General features: G+C 40.7%; 1 protein-coding gene across 1 annotated transcript in view; it reads left to right on the top strand.

The window, feature by feature from the left end:
- Positions 1–557: 557 nt before the first annotated feature.
- CD101 (CD101 molecule) overlaps positions 558–20,889 on the top strand; it is a 37,847-nt gene continuing 17,515 nt past the window's right edge. The window contains exons 1-6 of the mRNA XM_069089277.1: positions 558–591; positions 4,554–4,934; positions 7,332–7,745; positions 9,259–9,648; positions 18,341–18,721; positions 20,024–20,434. Of these exons, the coding sequence (XP_068945378.1) occupies positions 558–591; positions 4,554–4,934; positions 7,332–7,745; positions 9,259–9,648; positions 18,341–18,721; positions 20,024–20,434 (2,011 nt within the window). The remainder of the gene's footprint in view (positions 592–4,553; positions 4,935–7,331; positions 7,746–9,258; positions 9,649–18,340; positions 18,722–20,023; positions 20,435–20,889) is intronic.

The following is a 20,889-nucleotide window of genomic DNA, read 5'->3' as shown; positions in this document are numbered from 1 at the left end:
ACCATTTAGCTACCTGTGTGGCCTTGGGAAACTCTTGGCTTCTTGGTTATCTTGGCCTCAGATTCCTAAACTGTGAAATAAAAGATCTGTACTCGATGGCCTCGTCTAAGGTACCCTCTCTGATCCTGTAGCATAGTCCCTGCCTACAAAAGACATACCATCTGACTGGGGAGGGGAGCCTCGAACACATGATACACATGAGTGAATAGCAGTGTATAATAAAGTAGTAATTGGGCAGTAGGAATGGCAAATGAGGCAGGATAAAGGAAAGTGCTGACTCTACTCAGCTGAGTCTATTCAGACAAAATCTCACCAACCGGATACTCTCTCCATGAAGAGGAGTAATTTTAGATTAAAAACCAAGAAAGGCCCAGCAGATGCTGCCAATCCCCCATTTTTCATTTTTTAAACTTCCAGAACATATCCCTCCTATGGGTTAATGATACCTTACATAAATTGTGTTTACGCATCACCCCCCTACTGGTGTAGAATCAATTTGGTCAAAGCAATTCAGCAGTTTCTAAGGTATTCATCCTGTCCTGGCGTCTAAACGGGTAATGCCACAGGGAGCTGGGAATGTGACCTACAGAGGTGAGTCTTTGTGAATCACCTGCCGGGGCTTAATGGAATACCTAGCACATAGTAGGGGCTTAATAAATGCTTTTTAACTATCATTACTGGTGACTGATGCTTTTCCTCTGAGTTATCTTTGAAATGTCTTCTGTGGTCTGGCCTTTTTCTTACTCAAGGGTTTGGAAACACTTGCGTGTAATGTTTATCTCAGTGTTCACTGAGGGGCAGTGGTGGAGAGAATGCTGTACAAAGGACTTGAGTTCTAACTTAGGTCGGATGCTTACCAGATGTAGGACCCTGGACAAGCCACTTCTGGACCTTGGTTTCTTCATCTATAAGAAATGAGGAGAGGGGCAGATAGATGGTGCAGTGAATAGAGCACTGGCCCTGGAGTCAGGAGGACGTGAGTTCAAATTTGGCCTCTGACACTTGACACACTTACTAGCCGTATGACTTTGGGCAAGTCACTTAACCCCAATTGCCCTCCAAAAAGCAAAAACAATAAAAATGAGGCGAGTGACCTTGATGACTACAAAGTCCCCTTTCTGCTCAAAATCTAGCTCTTCTCTGGTTTCTAGTAGTACTTTGTATCTCTTTGATTTAATTTTAAAAATAACCACTCAGTGCTTACAGTACCGTTCCATCTATAAAACCCAAGATTCCTCTTGCCAATAACAAAAATCTGTATGACGATGACCTTCAGAAAACTGTCTTACATGTGGATGTGAATTCTTTTTTTTTAATGAAAAATTGACCAAATAAAGGGACATGCATTAGCAAAGTAATTGGGTACACGGTGCTACTTTTTCTGGAATACTGGTTGTATTTAGATATTTAATTAAATGGTTGTTTCTTTGTGCCTAAAAAAAGAAATAGAGGGGCAGCGTGGTGGTACAGTGAATAGAGCACCAGCCCTGGAGTCAGGAGGATCTGAATTCAAATCCAGACTCAGACATGTACTAGCTGTGTGATCATTGGCAAGTTACTTAACCCCAGTTGGGAGGAGAAGAAGGAGGAGGATTTTGATAGATTAATTCCAGTCCTCATGGAATTTACAATCTAGTGGGAAAAGAAAACATTTCTTAAGCTCCTACTTATCTTATCCTCACAAAAACACTGGGAGGCCATTATGATCCTCATTTTATAGGGGAGGAAACTGAGGCAGACTGAAGTTAAGTGACTATGGGTCACATAGATAGTAAGTATCTGAAACCACATTTGAACTCAGGTCTTCCTGACTCCAGTCACAATCTATCCACTGTTTCACCTAGAAAGCTGCGTCAGATAAGGTCATTGCCAGATATTGAAAAGATAGGAAAACCCAATGCCCAAACCAGAGAGTGAACCCATAACTAGCTATACCTAGCAGGGGAATGTGGCACATACACAAACAACCACAGCACAAAATATCATGCAAAGTGTTCATGAAGTCCTGGGCTGCAGCTGTGGGGGGAGGGTACAGTGGAGGGGCAGCAGGGGATGGGGAACCATGACTGATTAGAGTGGATCAGGGTAAGTTCCTTATTGAAATTTAAAGGATAGATAGAAGTTCAATAGGCAAGGAAGCCAATTAGGGAGAGAATTTGGGGTGGGAGACTAAAAGCTCCTTGAAGGCAGGAACAGTTTTCATTTTTATATTTGCATCCTCAGTCCCTAGAATACTACCTTGCACATGCTCAATAAATGTTTTGTTGTTTGTTTTGAGAGGGGGAAGCCTGGTATTGCTGATAGAGAGCTGGGCTCATTCAGAAAGTCCTAGGCTGGAGTCCCGTTGGCTTCCAACATGAACCCTCTGTACTGGCTGTGTAATCATGGGCAATCAGCATCCCAGCCATGACAGACACTAGTCTCCACTGGTAGAGGGAGTCCATGAGGAGCTCTCCACGCTGATGAAATCACAAGTTGGGCCCCCAAAAATGTTTGAATGGATAAATGAATGACACAAGCAAAGCCATGGAGGAGGAAAAGCACAGGACAAATATTCTAGTTTGACTGTGGATCTTAGAATATGGGAGAAGAATTGAGGGGATACCCATCAATTGGGGAATGGCTGAAGAAGTTGTGATATATGAATGTAATGGAATACTATTGTGCTATAAGAAATGAGAAGCAGGCAGACTTCAGAAAAACCTGGGAAGACTCATATGAACTGATGCTGAGTGAAATGAGCAGAACTAGGAGAACGTTGTACATAGTAACAGCCACTTTGTTCAATGACTCACTTTGGCAGACTTAGCTCTTTGCATCAATGAAAGGTTCTAAGACACCTCCAAAAGACTCATGATGGAAAATACTATCCACATCCAGAGAAAGAACTATGGAGTCTGAATGCAGATGGAAGCATACTATTTGCTCTCCTTTTGTTTTGTTTTGTTTTGTTTCTTCTTTCTCATGGTTCCTCCCATTAGTTCTAATTTTTCTTTACATCATGACTACTGTGAAAATATATTTAATATGAATGTATAAATAGACCCTATATCATATTGCATGCCTTCTTGGGGAGAGGGGAAGAGAAGGAGGGATAGATATTTAAAACTCAAAATCTTATGGAAGTGAATGTTGAGAACTAAAAATAAATTAATTATATTTTTAAAAAAAGAATATGGGAGAGAGTGGGAAAGAAAGATTAGCACCAGACCATGGAGGGTCTCAGATGCTAGTCCAAGGAATTTGAATTTTACTGGGTAGCCATTGAAGAGTTTTGAGCAGAGACATGAAATGATCAAATCCATACATGAGGAGCATTAGTCTGGCAACAGTAAGAAGAAGGGATAGGGGGGAGATGATTCACCTGGCAGGTGACTTTTACAGTAGTGGGGCTGGATGGTAAGGAAGGTGATGGCTATGGGCATAGAAAGGAGGGGATGGATTTTGGGGATCCTACAGAGCTAAATTCAGTGAAATTGCATAACTTCTCAGATACAAAGGGAAGAATCCAAAAGAGAAATAAGTTTTCATATCCAGAAGATAGGGCAAAATGATGGCATCACTGATAGAAGTATTGAAGACAGATAAAGGAGCAGGTTAGGGAAGAGATTATAAACTCAGTCTTGAACACAGAGTTTGGGGTACTATTGGGGGATACCCAAGGTGGACTGCCATTTGGTCACTGAATATCCTATTATGTAATATTGGAACAGGAGCTCAATCTATGATTTTCCTGGTTTGGAGAAGTCCCTAGTGAGGAAACTCCCTCTCTTACGACAGGAGTATACTTTCACTTTCCTTACAACTTACAGTCTGGGAGAGTTGCCTACAGCATTGAGAGGTTAAATGACTTGTTCTGAGTCACATTGCAAATAATGTCCAGTTTTATAGCATCACCTTTCCCAGGAGATGGTTATATATAATTCCTATCATCAGGAATTAGATCTTTCTTAATTCTTGTGCCTCTCAGATTCTAGCACAGTGTCTTTCTTAGAGTTGGTATTTATTAAACGCTTAGTAAATCAAATTCTTTTGAATTAAGTTTGCTTCTTTTGGTGTCTTTCCTGCCTTTTTCTTTTTTAGAATTCTTTTTCTCTGCCCCTTCTTTTTTAAAGAATTAACATGATCTTTACGATATTTTTCTTCTCCATTCCTTTCACCCTCCCTTTTCTCTAAAATACTTTCTCTTCTTCATTCTCTGTCCTTGTGGATTCATAAAGTTTACCAAATTCTATACTCCCTCAGGCTTGCTTTTATGACCTTTTTTTTATTATCTTAACTCCATCTCATCATCCCATGCCTTCTGCCAGACTCTGTTGATATCTCTCCACCATATCCTTGCCTCCCACTGTACCCCTAAAGTCCAATTAGCTCATCAAGCCATTCCACTAATGTTCAGCCTGAGAAGACATTGAGTGTTTGGGCTGCTACTGTAGTCAATAACCTGTGATCTCATTTACTGGAATTGTAACATAGGGAGCTACGCTGTGTCGTACATAGGGAGCTACAGTATTAATCTGTCTTTATTTCTCTTCCTTTTTCTAATGGGAAAGCTGAGCTCAGCACTGGCCAGAGAAGAGTAACAGTTCAGAAAGGACCACTGTACCGGGCCGAAGGTTATCCAGTCAGCATTGCATGTAATGTAACTGGCCACCAGGGACCCTCTGAGCAGACTTTCCACTGGTCCATTTACAAACCAGATAAGCCAGAAAGAGAGGTACAGATAATCAGTAGTAATGACCCTACCTTCACTTATGCCTTCTACACTCCTCGAGTTCAGCGTGGTGATATCTACGTGGAGAGGATCCAAGGAAATTCAGTCTTACTACATATTTCAAAGCTCCAAACCCAAGATGTTGGCGAGTATGAGTGTCATACCCCCAACACTGATGAAAAATACTTTGGAAGCTACAGTGACAAGGTGAACCTAACAGGTAAAGTATTCCCCATTTCTATGGAGCCCTTCACAACCTGGCCCCAGCCTACCTTCCCAGCTTTATTATAAGTTGCTCCCCTTCCCAGACTCTCCAGTCTAGCCAAACTGTCCTTTTTCTCCCTATTTCTGCCTGACCTCCATTTCTCATCTCTCTTCCATTGCATTGGCTAGCCCTCTCATGCCTGGAATTCATGCTCTCCTCACTTCCACCTCTCAGAATCCCATTTCCTTCAGTGCCACCTTCTACATGAAACCTTTCCTGATCCCTCCAAGCTCATTATGTCCTCCCTTCCAAAGTTCCCTTGGTTTACTTTGTATATTTTCTGTGCATACTGATTTATACTCATACTATCTCCCTGATTTAAATATAAACTACTTAAATATAAATGGTGATTATTTCACTTTTGGTTTTGTATCCCCGCTGTCTAACACAGAGATTGGTACAAAGCAGGAACTTAATAAAGGCTTATTGGTTACTTCAGTTGTAAAACCCTATGAGATAATGTGATTTTATAATATATTTTTCATTCTTTTTATGACCGAAATCTATGATGCAATGTAGCAAATCAACGTATCAGATCAATGAAGAAATGTGTGACCAAAAAATGGAGGTAACAAGAGTGATGGTTTACCAGTGGGACCAGCCCAAGTGCTCCACCAAGCATCTATGCAAGGTCAAGAAAGTGAAAGGAAGGAGCCTGTGGAAAACTTGAATGCCAGTTGCACAGGATGGGCATGCATGAATGGGTCACCATCTGTATCATTGTACCCATATTGACAAAACCACATATTTATTGTCATTTTAGAGTATATATTTCATAGAAAAAGCACATTTCATCTTTGTCCGAATGATTTAGAGCCCAGAAACAAAGGTGCATCTTCTCTCTAAATACAGTATGCCCTCTTTATCTCTCATCTCTGCCATGCAGGGTTAGGTGGTTATACCTTTTTTAAGTATAAAAGTTATTTAAGAGTATTAAAAATTATTATCTTCGCCCCCCCCCTTGGGGACTTTACTTGAAATCAGGAATGCTATTAAATAGCCAGGATTTATGTGAACTTCCTGGTTAGCTTAGAGGTTGTTATTGCTGATTAGAGATTCCCTAATTGTCTTGGTTATTCCATGGAAAGCCTTGGTCTTTGGGTTTGCCCTTTTGTCTCAACCCAAGTGAAGAATTAATATAAGCTTGCCTGATATTTTTTTTCTTCTTTGTGCCAAAACTCTACCCCTGTATTTTATGTTGGCTAAGAATCACAGGTCACAGATTGTAAGGCTAGAAGGAGACTTTAGAGAGTTTCTCATCCAACTCCTTCATTTGACAAATGAAGAAACCGAAGCCCTTCAAGGGGTGTGCTTTGCCAAGTTGCACAATAAGCTAATGAGAGGGTTGGGTCTTGAATCCAGGTTTCCTGGCTCCTAGTTCAGTATTCTTTCCACTGCACCATTTAAGTATTACCTGAGGCTGATGAGCCAACTTGCTTTGAGCAACATGCTAATGAAGCCAGAGTTCAGTCCTTTATGCACCAGTTGGCTTTGATCTGTATCTTGGCACTAGATTGCTGGCCCAGCCCATTCTTTTGCAAATATGTGCTATTGGTCACAGTGGAAATAGGGTACTAGAACGGGGCTTTTGACTAAACAGCTGTCATGATGGTACGGAAGTAGCACTACTTTTATAAAATAACATCACATTTCTATAATACTTTCCTGACAACAACTTTTTGAGGTAGTCCTTGATATTGATACCGATTTAGCAAGAACAATTAGCTAAAATAAGAAACTACTACAGATATGCTTTGTCCCTTCCAATTTTTCTCAAAGAGGCGATTACCAGTACTCACCAGTAAACCCAGAGTCATAGAAAGAGTGTTGGATTTGGAATAAGGGGACCTGGGGTCAAATTATAGCTCTGCCACCTACAACAGCTTCAGGAGTGTGCTGGTAAATGTTCACAGCCTGCTTTTAAGTTTAATTAACATTACTTAAATTCTCTCCTTCTCTAGAGAATCAACAAAACAATAAATTAAGCCTTAATTTATAACACTTGCTGATTTCCAAGATATAAATGTTCACACTGAAAATTTAACAAATGGCTCTCATGAGCACATCCCTGGATCTGTATGACCTTGAGGAAGTCTTTTTTCTCATCTATAAAATAAGTTAGTTTGAAGTGATGATCTCTAAATTCTATATCCTATGAGTCTATGATACTAGGAATATAATTTCACATTTGCAGATGAGGAACTGAAATGTTTAGAAGTTGACTTTCCCAAGTCCTAAGTGTCAGAACTGAGATTTGAACCCAGGGCCCTTGAATTCAAGTCTTGCATTCTTTTCAATCCATCATGTTATATAATACTGCACTATGGACATCATTATTTTTCTTGTGTTCAGTTATTCCAGATACCCTCTCTGTGACCATGAGTCCTCAGACCCTCAACAGAGAGGAAGGAGAGTCATTAACTCTTACCTGTGAGGTCTCCAAGGCCACAACTCAGCACACCCACCTCTCTGTCTCCTGGTACCGGTTTGAGGAAAGAGGAAACCAAGCCACCGAGATCATTTCCCTGTCCAAAGATTTTATCTTGATCCCCGGATCCTCCTACACAGAGAGGTTTTTAGCAGGAAATGTGAGGCTAGACAAAATCGGGAATACAGCCTTCAGGTTGTCCATAGGGAGCCTGCAGCCTGTGGACCAAGGCCAGCTATTCTGTGAAGCCGTTGAATGGATCCAGGACCCTGATGAAACCTGGACGTTTATCACTCGGAAACAGACAGACAAAGCTACATTGATAGTCCGACCTGAAGGTGAGTCTCTTCTTAGGTGATTAATTATTCCCATGCTTGTGTATGTTTAAAGGTATCTTTATTTTAATGGAAGGAAAAGGAAGTCCATTTGGGGATTCAATTTTGCCTCAGTTCCAAAATAGATTTTTTTAGAAGGTTTGAGTAAACTAGAATTTGGCTGTGTGGGAATTATAGGTATTAAGAGTGCAGTGTTCCATTCTAATTCTATCCACGTGAGATTGTATATGAACTGTCCCCTAGCACTGGCACATACCAAGGGCTTAATAAATACTCACTGGGGGTGGCTAGGTGGCACAGTGAATAGAGCATGGGCCCTGGAGTCAGGAGGACCTGAGTTCAAATCCAGCCTCAGATACTTAACACAAAAAACTAGCCGTGTGACCTTGGGCAAGTCACTTAACCCCAACTGCCCTCCCCCCCCAAAAAAAAACAAAATAAATGCTCATTGATTGATCAAGTAATGAATGACAATCCACAAGTCATCTGTAAGAATGAGTCCCCTTCCTTGATGGTTATATCTTTTTTTTTTTGGAGGGGGGAAGGTAGGGCAATTGAGGTTAAGTGACTTGCCCAAGGTCACACAGCTAGTTTTGTGTTAAGTGTCTGAGGTCAGATTTGAACTCAGGTCCTCCTGACTCCAGGGCTGGTGCTCTATTCACTGTGCCACCTAACCGCCCCTTGATGGTTATATCTTAATGAATCTCTAAAAAACTGAAATTTATTATGTGAAGTTTCATTTTTGTGTTATTTTCCCCTTCTTCAACACAGCTTTGTGTCGCTCTTGGATGGACCCTCACTTCTGTGAGGTCAGCAATGGGATCAGGGCAAGAAGTCACCTGACTCTAAGCCCAGTCAGACAAAAGATTATCTAGACATTCTGTCTGGAAAAAAGTAATCTTGGGCTTGATGACAAAAAAGATTTCCTAAGAATGCAAAGTGGGTTTCTAATACTCTCTTGGTAACTTCCTGTTGTTCCATTGCAGGATACAGAACAGTTAACTAGCAATTCTAAGGGCCCAGAGTGAGCAGCAAGAAAGACCTCAAATCAGCTTTTTAAGACAAATTCAGTTTCAGGAGAAGATCTCAAGGAAGGAATTCAGATTCTAGGACTCAAGGCCTCATTTAGGAACATGAGGCTGCTGTTGAAAAGGCTATAACCAGGGGAGAGAACAGGAAGGATTAAGGTAGAGACTAATTATTGGTGGAAATAGAAGGAGACAAAGCATATCTGTAGTAGTTTTTTAGTTGATTGTTCTTGCTAACAAGGTACTAAACAAGTTTAACTGTTTTTAACTATCGGAGTACAAATGCTTTCAGCACCCACTAAATTTCATCACCTTTGGGATAAGCCCTGGTTAGCCTACCTTAGTTATAGCTCTGGCAAGGAAACAAGCTATTACTGGTCTTAAGAGGTTAAAGACTGCTGTAATATTAGGATCTTTCTGTTACTGAAAGAAGGCAAGGAGAGATGAAGTGAATCTTACAAATAAATGTCTCACTTTTGTTTTTCCAGTTAGAGATTTTCAAGTGAATATTTCTGTGGAAAGTTCCTTTGCCATAGGGCAACCTTTGCAACTGATCTGCTCGGTGGTGTCAAAGAGCAACCAGAAACGAAGATTGCAGGTGGTCTGGTTCCTGAATGCCACTGAAATTGGCAATATTGATGCTACTGGTGTTCTGGGCTTAAACAAAGGCTATGAAGAAAGGGCCAACCTCGGGCAGCTCCAGGTGTCAAAGATCAGTCCCAAGGTCTTCACCTTCACCATCTCCTCCATGGGTCCTCAGGATGAAGGTGCATACAGGTGTGAGGTGGCCGAGGTCATGAGTGCTCCCGAGGACTTTACAGGGCTACCTCAGAGAAAGCAGTTTGCAGACATCAGTATACGTCTCAGAAAGCCGACAGGTAGGTAAGGACAGGGCTGTCCTTGAACAACGTGCCTGAACAAAGATCTTACTCTTAATGTTTCCTTCTTAGTGAGTCCATGTGTGTTTACATTTGTCCAAAGGATGTGTCCTGAGAAACTGAGTATAGATCATGTGTTATTTGAAATGTACCAAGGAAAGTTCTTATTGGAAGGAACACTATGGTGAATCTTCTTATAAAGTGTCTATGTCAATATATGATATCATTGGGGTGAGAATTCCTTCCACCGAATCAGTGTCAATCCATGGCTTAGTAGATGAGCCTTAGGAGAGTCGCCTGAAATTTGGAGAAAGTAAATTACTTGCCATGAGGTGAACAGCTAAATGTCAGAGGCTGGATTTGAGCTGTCTTCCTGAACTCCAAGTTGCTCACCTTCACTTTGCCTTTTATTTATTGTTATTTAGGCAAATAATTCTCTCCAAAATTCTTGGTAGAAAGTGTAGGAGCTGTTTTTTATGTCATGAAGTAGATAGACCACTGGGCTTGGAATCAGGAAGACTCATCTCCCTGAATTCAAAACCTCAGACACTTACTAGCTGTTGTGACTCTGGCCAAGTCACTTAACCCCAATTGCCTCAGTCTCTCATCTGTAAAATGAACTGAAGAAGGAAATGGCAAACCACTCCAGTATCTTTGCCAAGAAAACTTCCAAATGCGGTCATGACAAGTCAGAACTGAAAAATTCCACAAAGAGAAAATGAGGTAGATTGGGAATCAGGGTAACTCAAGATCTAGTTTCATTTCTGCAACTAACTAGTTTTATGTCTTTGAATAAGCTGTCTGGGCCTCAGTTTTCTCACCTGGAATATGATGGATTTTGATCTCTAAGGTCCCTAGATTTCTGTGATCCCCTTCTATTTTTATAAGTTCTGGTTTTTCATACTTAAAGAAGGAAACACAGAAAACATTTCAACCATCTTGCCTGGAGAGTGGGATCAATGCAATTGCCCTCCAAAAAAAAAAAACAACCAAAAACAAAAAAAAGATAGCGAGTGAGGTCAAGGAAGAGTTGACAGGGAGATAGAATTTTACAGATGAGGGAAGTCAAGTGACTTTCTCAAAGGGCATGCATTTAATAAATGGCAGAGTTTGAACACAGAACCAGAGCTCTTTTCGCCTCCACATTTTGTTCTTCCTTTTGGAAAACAATGTGCCAGGATTTACAATCCCTAGTGGGTTTTGCTTCTTCCAAATGCTCTTGGTTGGTCTCTTCCCTTCCATCTTTCATCAGTATGGGGTAGAATAGCCATGTTCCTACATTCCAAACATGACTCACTGTATAAAATAAAGAGGCAAATGATATGTTTCAATTCTGTTTATTGCAGTGTGTGCTTACAGGGTGGCTGTTCCACTGTGTTTCCCCATTGGTAATGATAGCTGAAATTTATGTAGCGTTTTCAGGTTTACAAGGCATTTTATATTAAACGGCTGCTCAAAAGGCAGCAGGAAGTATCAGATAAAGAGCTGGCCTAAGAGTTAAGAACACCTGGATTCAAGTCCAATCTCTGAAACACATGGGCAGTTGAGTGGCACAGAGGACAGAGCCCTGGACCTGCAGTTAGGAAGTTGTTGTTGCTGTTGGCCAGTCTTCATGATGCTGTGGATCATAGCACTCCAGTACTGCCCATGGAGTTTCCTGGCAAAGACACTGGAGTGGTTTGTCACTTCTTTCTCCGTGGATTAAGGCGAAAAGAAGTTAAGTGACTTGCCCAGAGTCACACAGCTAGTAAATATCTGAGGTCAGATTTGAATTCAGGCAGGTCTTCCTGACTCCAGGCCTAGCACTCTATCCACTGAGTCACCTAGCTGCCTTAGGAAGACCTAAGTTCAAATCTAGCTTCATATACATACATGCCAGCTGTTTGACCCTGGGCAAGTCACTTAATCTCTCTCAGCTTTGGTTTCCTCATCTGTAAAATGGGGATAATAATAGCACCTACCTCCTAAGGTTGTTATAAGAATCAAATAATATAATATTTGTAAATCATTTAGTAAAGTATCTGGCACATGTTTTTGTTGCTTAGTCCTATCTAACTCTTTGTGACCTTATTTGGAGTTTTCTTGATAAAGATACTAGAATGTTTTGTCATTTCCTTCTTCAGCTCATTTTACAGATGAGGAAATTAGGGCAAACAGGATCAAGTGACTTGCCCAGGGTCACACAGCTAGTAAGTGTCTGAGAACAGATTTGAACTCAGGTCTTTCTGACTCTGGGGCAGGTTGCCCACCCCTGCTCTAGGACTTGCACTCTATCCACTGTGCCACCTAGCTGCTCATGTGGCACACAGTAGGTGCTTAATAAATTATTGTTCCCTTTCCTTCCCTCTGTGCAGTTGTGGACAAGTTATTTACCTCTGGTGATTCTCTAATAATATAAATTGAACAACACTGTGGTTGTAGATCTGCATCAGTAAAGAGGATTTTCCTATTCTGAGGATGCCGTCATCCAAAGAACTTCCCTCCAGCTCCACCCAAATGTGTTTATATATAAGCATATAATAAAATATCAAACTCTGCAGGAATTCATGTTTCACTCTACCTGTTTACAAACATTAGGCCAAGTTTAATCTTTAGAAAATAGAAACCTATAACATGTGGATCCTGTAGCTTGTTTGGGAACATGGTGATTAAGATCTTTGTGTAAGGGGATGGCTGAAAGGACTCTGAAGGTCAGCTTATGCTAACAAATAAGAAGGAAGTGGATGTTACAGGGAGCTCCGTTTTCAGCCCTTCATTAATCAGACTGTGCTGAGCTCCTCTGAGAGGCACTGGGCTTGGAGTCAGCAGATTGAAACGTGAGTGAATGCAGCCTCTTTCTTCCCTTTATTCTGTGGAAACTCAGGCCAATAGCTTCTCTCTCTGAGCCTCAGTTACTGGATTTGTAAAATGGGGATTGAAAACTGTGCCTCACTAAGGGGTCAAGAGGATCAAATGAGAGAATGGATGTAAAGGAATCTGTCAACATCCAGCAGCCAAGGAAATATCAACCCTTCCCAAGCTCAAAGGGGCGCAAACCACATTTGAACCATCTCCTTCTAAGCACTTATAAAGTAAATACAATTAATGGATTATTTGCTTCTTTATTTTGTACAGTCGAGTCATGTTTGGGATGAAGGAACATAACTAATTTTCCCTTTGCAGTCAAAAGATCCAAGGGAAGGGGCTGCTTAACTAAAAGGGATGAACTCAATCTGGGATTATAAATGTTGGCACATCATTCTGCAAAAGAGGGAACAGAATATTAGAGGAATTATGGCATAAGGAAAAGAGTCTTGGTTCTGGAGGTCCTAGGACCTGTGTTCAAATCTTACCACTTAAATCTCTTCCATATATTACGTGACCTTGGTAAAGTCACTTGATTTCTTTGGTCCTCATTTTCCTCATCTGTAAAATGTAGGAATTGGGCTAGATTACCTCTAAACTCCATGAATTTGTGACCTATTCTCTCATTTGAGTCTTATAACAAACCTGTGGTGTAGTTACTACAGGTATTACTTCTTATACCCATTTTACAGATGGGGAAGTTGAAAGGTCAATGGGGCTTTCCCATGGTCACTTCAGTTGTGTCCGACTCTGTGTGACCCCATTTGGGGTTTTGTTGGCAAAGATACTGGAGGGGTTTTCCACTTCCTTCTCCATCTTATTTTACAGGTGAAGAAACTGAGGCAAACAGGGTTAAAGTGACTTGCCCAGGATTACACAGCTAGTAAGTGTCTGAGGACACTTGGAACTCAAGGAACTCAAGGAAGATGGAGTCTTCCCGACTGAGGCCAGGGACTCTATACACTATGGCACCACCTAGTGGCTCCATGATCACACGGCTAGTCAATGGCAAAAGTGAGATTTGAAGTTGACTGAGGATAGCCCCTCCCATAAAAGGGCAAACCGTAACAATAGAATGAATTTTAACGTGACATTTATACCAGAGCCTCACAACAACGCCATGAGATGAGTGCTGCTTGGTATTATTATCTCCACAAGTGGGTAATGCCATAGTGCATAGAGTGCCAGGCTTGGAGTCAGAAAGAGTCATCTTCCTGAATTCAAATCTGGTCTCAGACACTAGCTATGAGACCCTGGGCAAGTCACTTGATCCTGTTTGCCTCAGTTTCCTCATCTGTAAAATTACTCCAAAGAGTAATACTCTCCTCTGAGATTGAAGCCAAAGGAGCTCTTTTACTGACAAAATCATGGATCCTTGACATCTAAAATCTACTTACCAAATATATTTTTACATTTTATTTCTTTCTTTTTTATTTTGGTTACATTAACTTTTCTTGTGCAAATATGCTTGATTTTTGCATAACCAAAGGAGAAGGAAACAGCAAACCAGTATCTTTGCCAAGAAAACGCCAAATGGGGTCACAGAGAGTCAGATGCTATTAAAACAACTAACAACAACGAAATGACGAGGAAACCTCTGTTGGAAGTAGTTAAGTGACTTAGGATCTCAGAGTTACCAAGTCTCAGAGACTCAACTGAAATCCAAACTCAAAGTCCTATATTTTATCCCCAAGGCCATGCTGCCTTTGCAAATAAAGGGAATAAAATATTTATCTCAACTGTGGATGGAGGTTACATTTGTGTTTATTGTACAAACAAAAGAAATGATGAGGAACATGGTAGACAGATTAGATTACATAGAAATAAACACTCAGTACAAATAATAGCCTACGCTTGCAGAGTACTTTCAAAATGCTTTCCTTGCAATAGTCTTGTGAGATAGGTAGTACAAGTATCAGCATACCCATAATACATGAAACTAAGACTCAGAGAGACAAAATAATTAGCCCAGAGCCATGAAGCCAATGAAAGTTAGGGTCTAGAATCGAGTTAACGTGAACTTATTGAGAGTTTTCTATTTAGCGGGTATGGAGCTAAACCCAGGTAATACAAACGTAAAAGTTGGGCAGTGCCTGTCCTCAAGGATCTTAAATTCTAATGAAGAATACAGTACAGAGAGAGGAACAGTGACCAGGGAAGAGTTTCAATGTGGGCTGTCCTAGGGATTGTTAGGGTCGCTGCAGAGAAGTAGTCATGGTCTTTTTGGTAGCAATGATAGTAATGAATTCATTACTGAATAATGTCATTTCATCATAGGGTTACAGAATAAGGGGTCAGTTATGTTTGTGTGTGAAGGTGGATGGGGATGGAGAGGCAGGGTAGATGGCAAGATGCCCATGCTGAGGAGGCCCTACTGTCCTGATAGACGGCTAGTTGGGATGAATGAGAAGCTGTCTCCTTGTCCTATTCACTTGACACCGTACCATACTCTGTCTCTGCACATACCATACTGTTTATAAAAATACATAAAACATAAACATTCTTAAATAAAAATTTACTGTCAATGCAGATGTATATTATATGTAAACATATGGATAGAGACTCAATCTCTGATTCATTGGTATAGGTGAAAAATAAAATTCTTCATTCCCAGGTAAATTCTCCACTCTTCCAGTGGAGGGGGCCACCTTCCCTGTGACTCATAGTCTTAGAGAGCTGACTAGTTCACTGAGAATTTAAGTGATTTGCCCAGAATTGCACAACCAGAATGTATAAAAGGCAAAACTAGAACTGAAGTCCTCCTAGCTTCAAAGCCAATTCTGTTTTCCACTGCAACATGCTGTTTCTTTTCTGTATGTAGTAAAGGCAGGCTCCTGAAATCAAGAAGAGTTGGGTTCAGATCCTGCCTTAGATACCTCCCTGCTGTATGGCTCTTACCAAGTCACCTGATATCTTTCAGCCTCAGTTTCCTTATTTGTAAAATGAGGATAAAAATAGCACTTGCCTCTTTGCATTGTTGCAAGGATAAAATGTGATGCTGTATGTAAAGTTCTTAGTAAACCTTAGGTGACTATAAAAATGTTAGTTACTATTATAATTGCACAAAATAATAGAATAGATTGGGGTAAATGTAATAGATTAAAATGACATCAAAAACATAAAAGGGCTGTATATAAATGTTCAAGGGAAATTCCCATTCCCTAATAAATAAGTGGTCAGTGGATACGAATAAACAGTTATAAAAGATGATTTGCAAATTAAAAGTAGTCACTTGGAAAAGTGTTCGTTCAACCTCCCAAATAATCAATTTTATATAAATGAATATCAGCCTGGATTATAAAGGCCTAAATGATCTGAATGATGACTGAAGAACCCCCAACTTCATCAAAACTGCAAAGGCGGAGGTAGGGAGGGCAGGGAGAAGAATGGGAAAGGCCGCCTCCAGAAGAGGGCATTGGAGCTGAATGCTGAACATAGCCAAGAAAGCTAGAAGGTAGAATCAATAAGGAAGAGTTTTCCATATATGGGGAGCAGGTCATGCAAATGCATGGAATGGAATGTGTAAGTAGCAGCCAGAAGGAAAGTATAGCTGGATTGTAGAGTATATGAAAGGAAGTGAGAGCTAGAAAGGTAGAGAGGATCCAGGTTATGAAAGGTAATAGGAAAGAGTAATGCTCTCTCTCCTCTGAGATTGTAGCCGAAGGAGCTCTTTTACTGACAAAATGATGGATCCTTGAAATCTAAAGTCTATTTACTAAACATATTTTTCCATTTTCTTTCCTTCTTTTTAAATTTTGGTTACATTAATTTTTCTTGTGCAAATATGCTTGATTTTTATATAACCAAATCCATATTTTCTGGTAATTTCTTCCACTGGTTTAATAGAACTTCCCTTCCTTTACACACAAAGCATATATTAGGAATTTTTTCTCCTGTTGAGCTGAAATTTGGGTCCCTGTTACTCCCATTCCCATTGTTCCTATTTCTGTATTCTGGGATCAAAGAATAAATTCAATCCCTCTTCCATGTGATAATATTTCATATAGTGAAGGTAGCTGTCATATACCATCTTAAATCTTCTGTTCTCTAGACTGAACATCCATGATTCCCTTAACTGATGCTCATATGGCAAGGTTCCAAGCCCCCTTACCATAGTAGCTGTCCTTCTCCAGCTGTGCTCCAGTTTGTCAAAGTCAACATCTCTTCTAAAAGCTGGCTTCCAGAAACAGAAATCAAGATGTGGCTTGATTAGGTCAAAATACAAAAGGACCATTATGCCCTTCAATCTAGATGCTACATTTTCTTTCATGCAGCCCAAGATTATCACATCATCTCCTTTGGTTGCCACATTACCTGGTTGATTCATCCTGAACTTGCGATCCACTAAACCCCTCCCCCCATGTCTTTTTCATCTAAATTTCTCTGCAATCCCATTTCCTCCATCTTGTATTTGAACAGTTGATCTCTTTGGACCCAAATCCTAGAATTTACATTTATTCATAATAAGTTTAATTTCGTTTGCCTCTGTCCATTATTCCAGCCTATTGGTACTTTATTATGACCCCAATTCTGTCATTCATTATATTTACTGTTCCTCTCAGTTTTACACCATCTGCAAATTTGGTAAGCCTATCATCTATGCCTTTATCCATGTCATTAATCTAATATCAGGATGCACACATTTACTCTTTTGTTGTTCGGTTATTCCAGTTGTGTCTGACTCTTTGTGACTCCATTTGGGGTTGTCTTGACAAAAGATGCTGGAGTGATTTGCCATTTCCTTCTTAAGCTCATTTGACAGATGAGGAAACTGAGGCAAACAGGGTTAAGTGACTTGTCCAGGGTTACACAGCTAATAAGTGTCTGAAGCCAGATTTGAACTCAGGAAAATGAGTCTTCTTGACTCCAAGCCCAGTACTCTATCCACTATGGCGGCCACCAATGTATCAGCAATGCCATATTCACAATGCCTATAGAGATTACAAATATGCTGATATAATTATCCATTAGAAAATACGTCATGTTTGCCATATGAGGAAATAAACTAGAAAATTTATTAAGATACCAAAAGACTGAGTCCCAAAACCAGAAAGTGAAAGCCATCAGAGTAGTTATGACATTGGCACAGGTAGATAAAGTAGAAAGCACCCACATTTTCAAGCCTTTAAAACAGAACAGGCTACCTCAGGCAAAGGTCCTCCTCTCCCCACTCACAGCAACCACCCAGCATCCTGGAAGAGCGCTCCCAGCAGCTCCGGCCCCTGGCAGTCCTCAGCAGGAGTCCTTAGCAGTTCTAACTCAAAAAGGGCTTCGCGCTGCCACTGCCTCTGCTGCTGCCGCCGTCACCACCACCGCCAGCCACCGAAGGAACGCTAGCTTGGCTTCCGCTTCCTCTTGCTCCGCCCCTTCCTGCTACGTCAGCAAGTCCAACGGGGCATGGAAGATCTTTAAATCCCATAACCCTTACAACCTAACAGCCCTCATTTACTCTATACAAGGATAACCTATACACAAATGTGGACATGAAGGGGCACAAGTAGGAAGGGAGGGAGTGAAAGCTATAATTAATTCAGATTGATCTCAGTTGCTAATTAGATAATTGGTGGTGATTCGAACTCATACTTTAGCTCCTAGGATTTTAACTCCCTCCAGTCTAGGTCTACTTACTGTCCTGTTGATATCATTCTTTCTATGGGGATATCTGCCCACAGTAATATTATTTCTCTTAACATCATGTTTTTATGAAATAAGTTAATGGCATTAGACAGGACAATAAGCTCAAAATATTGGAATCTAAATTAATGAGGATTTCAGCAGGTATAGAATGATGGAAATTTTTGTTTGTTTAATGAAACAGCAAATTGATTCTCACAAATCAAATCCACAGCAAAAAATATGGAACTATCTACAAAGAATGGAAAGAGATCGCTATGGGAGGGAGAGGCCCTAATTTTTCACTGTAAGTTGAATGGAGCAGAACATCCTCTGTCCGTCATCTGGTGGCATACTCCAGTCAGCCTGCAGCAACCAGAGTTTGTAGGTAGCCTGGAAAAAGATGGCACTGTGATCCTGGGCCCTTCCTACAAAGACCGAAGCAACGATGGCTGTATAAGGTTGGAGAAAGAGAACACAGCCACATTCCGACTGGAGATCTTCAACACCTTAATGGCAGACGGAGGGACTTATGAATGCAAAGTGACAGAGTTTCAGAACAAGGATGGAGGTTTGAGCTGGGCTCGGAAGACTTCAGTCACAGTAAACTCTCTAAGTAAGTCAATCAGATCCTTTTCTTATCTTCCATTTCACAGAATTGCAGAATATTAATGTTAGAAGAGACCTTAGTGGTCGAGTCCAACCCACATTGGAAAAAGAATCCCCTCCTTATAATACATTCTGTAATTACAGTATAGCATAGCATAGCATAACATAGTATATAGTATAGTAGTAGTATAGTATAGCATATTATATTATATTATGTTATATTGTATCATGTTATATCATATAATAGATTATCATATAGATTATTATATTATTACAATATATTGTGTTATTGCATATAACATATAATAGAATAACTATAATAGCAATATGTTATATAATATTTATATTTCTATAAAATTTATGTTATCATTATACTATATATAATCTATTATTGTAATACATTCTGGACAAATGGTCATCTGATCAATTCTTGAAGAACTCCCGTGAAGGAGAACCCACTGCCTCCTTCCATAGCCCATTTCCCTTTTGTATATCTCTAATTGTTAGGAAGTTTTTCCTCACTTCAAGCTCAAATTTGCCCATTTACACCTTTCACCCACTTCCCAGTTATACCCTTTGGCACCAAGCAACCAGACTAATTTCTTTTCCACGGGATAGCTCCCCAAGAAGAAAACAGTGCTTGAGTGATGCTGTTTCCTCTGGGGAACATCGTTTAATGGGATGGTCAAATCATTTACAGCCAGAAGGGCTGAGGTGTGGGTCGAAGTATACTCTGCCACACAGTGTAATCTTAGGCCACCACATCTATAAAATTTAGTGATCCTTGAAACAGATATCAAACCACGACACTCAAGTTCAGCTTTTAAGGGTCAATAATGGTTCCTCCCTCCTGTAATGGCCACATGACAAGTATGTCGGGAATTCATGACAGCTGAGAGGTCCCCACCCTGACAATTAAAGCTAAGGGTTAGTAGTTAGCAGAGTCAATCCCATCCCCCCTCATCACTTGAAAGGAATAGTTCTTAGGCTTTTGAGCAGCATGGAGTTGTGACTTTAGAGGGACAGATCAGGGGAGCGGGGTGTTTTACCCTTGAGTAAACACCTAAGAAACAGTTTAGAGGAAGCTCCATTGGCCATATCAACTGTCAGCAGCTTTAGGAGAGAGAGTCAGCGTATATAGGAAGTATGAATTTAGATTGATTTCAGCCTGACAATATACAGCAACTCCCTGGGTGGTGTGAACACTTGGGTTTGAATATGCAGGAGCAGTAGCGAGGAAGCTATGGACCTGCTGTGTATTTCCATCTTGTAACTGTCCTGGGAATGTGTTTCTTGTTTTTAATTGCAGATTCAGGTTTACATGTGACTCTGCAGAGCCGCCAACCCAAGGTCAGAATAAGTGACACCTTTGCCTTGTCCTGCATCATCCGTTCTGACTACTCAGCCCTGAAGGTGCCAATGACAATAACCTGGCAATTTCAGCCCAAGGGAATGTTAGATTACCAGCACCTAGTTACAGTCACTCAGAATGGCACCATTGAATGGGGCCACTCCCAAGAGCAGATGCAAAAGAAAATCAAGGTTTCCCAGTCTTCTTCTGGTTCTCAACTCCTAATCTACGACGCCATAGAAGAAGACACCGGAATATACCAGTGTGAAGTGAAAGCCTACCAGAGAGAGACACAATACACCTACGGCCCCACCAGGAGAGCAGCAGTGCTCACCTCTCACCCACTGGGGATAGATATTACTTTGCCAGGTAAACTTCAGTTGACACGAATTTCTTCTCTTATTAGCAGTTGTCTTGTTATGTTAAGTAGGGAAAATGAAGTCATCATGCACTATTTCCCCCCTAAATGTACCATGTAGTTTGCATGCATGTTCTGTATTCTGGAAACTGACGAATTGTGTGGATAAGCCAAGAAGCGTGTGTATTTGGCTTTAAGAGACATTTTTGTGCTTTTACTTAAGATTGGCTGCGGCGATGTTCTGGGGATTCACACAGCTTTAACCAAATAACGAGTAATGATGTCAAGACTGAACTAGAGAGAAATGGAGACGTGGCCCTCCTCCTTAACCCCCTTCCCCACCTGCACTCCTAATTGTTCTCGATCCTATTCTGGAGAAAGATGGATTACCTCTCTTAGTCCAAAGCACAGCACAGTCTGAGCAGAGGCATATTCTCTCTGTCTCTCTCTCTGTCTCTCTCTCTCT

Source organism: Petaurus breviceps, unplaced genomic scaffold (genome assembly GCF_028583685.1).
Source record: "Petaurus breviceps papuanus isolate PSGF00001 unplaced genomic scaffold, PetGlider_PUasm1.0 186, whole genome shotgun sequence".
Taxonomy (NCBI): Eukaryota; Metazoa; Chordata; class Mammalia; order Diprotodontia; family Petauridae; genus Petaurus; species Petaurus breviceps.
The sequence above is the reverse complement of the archived record's forward strand: the minus strand, read 5'-3'. Positions and strand labels throughout refer to the sequence as shown.